Below are 2,734 nucleotides of genomic sequence, written 5' to 3' on the forward strand. Positions count from 1 at the left end.
GTTGTAAATGTTAAAAAAATGTAATTATGGTACGGAACCGAACAGAACCGAACCGAATAGAATCGAACCCGAACGGTTCCATAATTAAATTTGGACCCGACGGTTCCAATTACTAAGTACCCGAAAATTTTGGGTCTGGTTCGGTTCTTAAGGGAACCGAACCGAATTGGACCATGTCCAGCCCTAATCTTATGCATGGAAAGTGAAGGGCTGATCCCTTTTATATCCGATATCGTCCATCCTATTGCTGTCTTATGCTCTCGAAGCACCCTCAACAACTGATCCTCCTCTCATTCTGTAAGATTGTTCTAGATAATTACTGAAAGTGAATTCTTTTTCCCCAAATACGCATAATGAAGATGAGTGGGCAGTTGTTTGAGTTCAAGAGCCAGAGCTTGCTGTATAGATGGTAAAGGTGTTTTGGGTCTTCCACCGCGCTCCAGTCGTGGTTGCTTGAAGAATGGTGGTATGGTTGTCAAATAACATGCAAATTCTTCTACTTCCTCCTTTTCTGATGGTAAATACTGTGAATGCACTAAACAAGCCTCAAGCGGATCCTGAGGGCGATCTAGTTTGAATGTCTCTGACACCACTTCTTTTATTACATCAATCTGCATGCAAGAATCCAGTTCACTCTGAAATCTGAAAGCTCTAAACACGTTGATTGTCAGTTCTTCTTCATTTAACCTCAGTATCAACTGACGATTTTGCACATTTATCAGAGCCCTTCTCGTAGCAAAAAATGGGCGACCCAATATTAGGGGGACGTCCCTATCTTCCTCCATATCCAAAAATAATAAAGTCTACTGAGAAGATAAACTTGTCAACCTTTGCCAAAATATCTTCACAAATACATCGAGGGTGCTTGATCGACCTGTCAGCCAATTGCAATGAGACTGTAGTCGATTTTGCCTTCCCCAAACCTAATTTTCTAAAAAGAGATAAAGACATTAAATTAATGCTAGCTCCTAAATCACACAATGTATTATCTATATATAAATTACCAATGTTACAAGGAATAGTAAAACTCCCTGGATCTTTTAACTTCGGTGGTAATTTGTGTTGGAAAATTGCGCTACACTCCTCAGTAAGCATAACTGTTTCATTGTCCTCCAGCTTTCTCTTATTTGATAGAATATCTTTCATGAACTTGGCGTAGCTGGGCATTTGAGCTAAAGTTTCAGCAAATGGTATGTTAATGCGCAGCTTCTTGAACACATCCAAAAATTTCTGGAATTACTTGTCAAGCTTATGTTTTTGCAATCTCTGTGGAAATGGGATTGAAAGAACATATGCTTTGATAGGAGTAGTTGCTTTCACCTGTGGACTATCTGATGACTCAACTTGATTTTCCTCAGTGGCTTTGTCTAATTCATCCACTTACTCATCGCCCATGGTAGGTGCCTTTTCTATGATAGTTGCTGGTCGCTTTACATGTATTTTTGGTAACTGGACGCTACTACGTGTAGTGATTGCTTTGACATGCTCCTTAGGGTTTATCTCGGTGTTGTTAGGTAACGTCCCTTGAGCTCTACCTGATAGTGCGACTGCAATTTGTCCAACCTATTGTTCCAAATTCTTGATCGAGGCTTGTTGGTTTTGAAAGTTGGTCTCAATTTTAGTAATGTATTGAGCCAGCAAATCTTCCAACGATGGGCTTCTCCCTTGCTGTTGTTGCTGTTGGAACCCTAGTGGTTTATTCTGATTGCTCTCCCCCTGTTCTTGTCCCTGATTATTGGACCATGAAAAATTTGGATGGTTCTTCCTACCCGGATTATATGTGTTAGAGAAAGGATTATTTTGCTGTCTTTGAAAGTTCTGTGCGTAGTTTACTTCTTTGAATTGATTAGCATGTGTAGACGTTAAAGGGCAGTGTGTACTATCATGATCCGCTCCACTGCCTTCATAAATAGGTGGCGATTGGTGTACCATGTTGACAAACTTAGATAGATTGTCCATTTTCATTGTAAGAACTTCCATTTGCGTGGCCAGTGCTGTCACTGTATCTACGTTGTGTAGTGTTTTTCTTGGAGTTTTCCTATTAGTTGGCTACATCGATTGGTTTTCAGCTTTTTTTCCATACAGGTCATTTGCCTCATCCACATCAAATTTTATCACTAATCCTCATGCTAAACCATCTATCATATTTCTAAACTCTTGTTTTAGACCATAGTAGAAAAGATATTGCTGAGCCTTCTTGGGAATATCAAGGTTGGGGCATTTTTTGAAAAAATTCTTGAACCTCTCCCATGCCTCAGGAAAGCTCTCTAGATCTTTCTGCTTGAAGGTGTGAATGTCATTCCTAATTTGGTGAACTCGAAAAGGTTGGAAGAATTTCATCGTGAATTTTTGATCCACGTCGTTCCAAGATTGAATGAGAGGAACCATTCTCTAGCAGTGTCTTTCAAGGTATGAGTGAATAATCTCATTCGGAATGCATTTGTCGATATCCCTTCGTGACTGATCACTTCACATAACATGAAAAAAGCGGGAATTGGATTGATGTAATCTCCAACTAAGATAGGAGCTTCATTCTGGATAGCTCTCGGTTGATTTGGCTGCGGTATTAGCTCGTGAAGCTGAACTTGATTCTGTGGTTGATTTTGGTTGTCAGTCATTCTCCTTGCTTGATGTTGAACTCTTCTACGATTTCTGAATGTCCTTTCGATTTCGTGCTCTATTGGAAAGAGATCTGGCTTGTTAGGATTTTGCATAAACTAAAGTCGCCTAAAAA

The 2,734-nt window shown here is 39.8% G+C and overlaps 1 protein-coding gene across 1 annotated transcript; it reads right to left on the reverse strand.

Annotated features, from left to right (window-relative positions):
* Positions 1–308: 308 nt before the first annotated feature.
* LOC111371923 lies at positions 309–1,980 on the reverse strand. Its single transcript, XM_022994074.1, has 5 exons — positions 1,770–1,980; positions 1,241–1,367; positions 1,005–1,159; positions 829–923; positions 309–779 (listed from the first exon to the last, which is right to left on the reverse strand). Exons 1-5 carry the CDS (start codon positions 1,978–1,980, stop codon positions 309–311), a joined length of 1,059 nt encoding a protein of 352 aa, XP_022849842.1.
* Between the last annotated feature and the right edge of the window lie 754 nt (positions 1,981–2,734).

This window comes from Olea europaea, chromosome 23 (assembly GCF_002742605.1).
Source record: "Olea europaea var. sylvestris chromosome 23, O_europaea_v1, whole genome shotgun sequence".
NCBI classification, from domain to species: Eukaryota; Viridiplantae; Streptophyta; class Magnoliopsida; order Lamiales; family Oleaceae; genus Olea; species Olea europaea.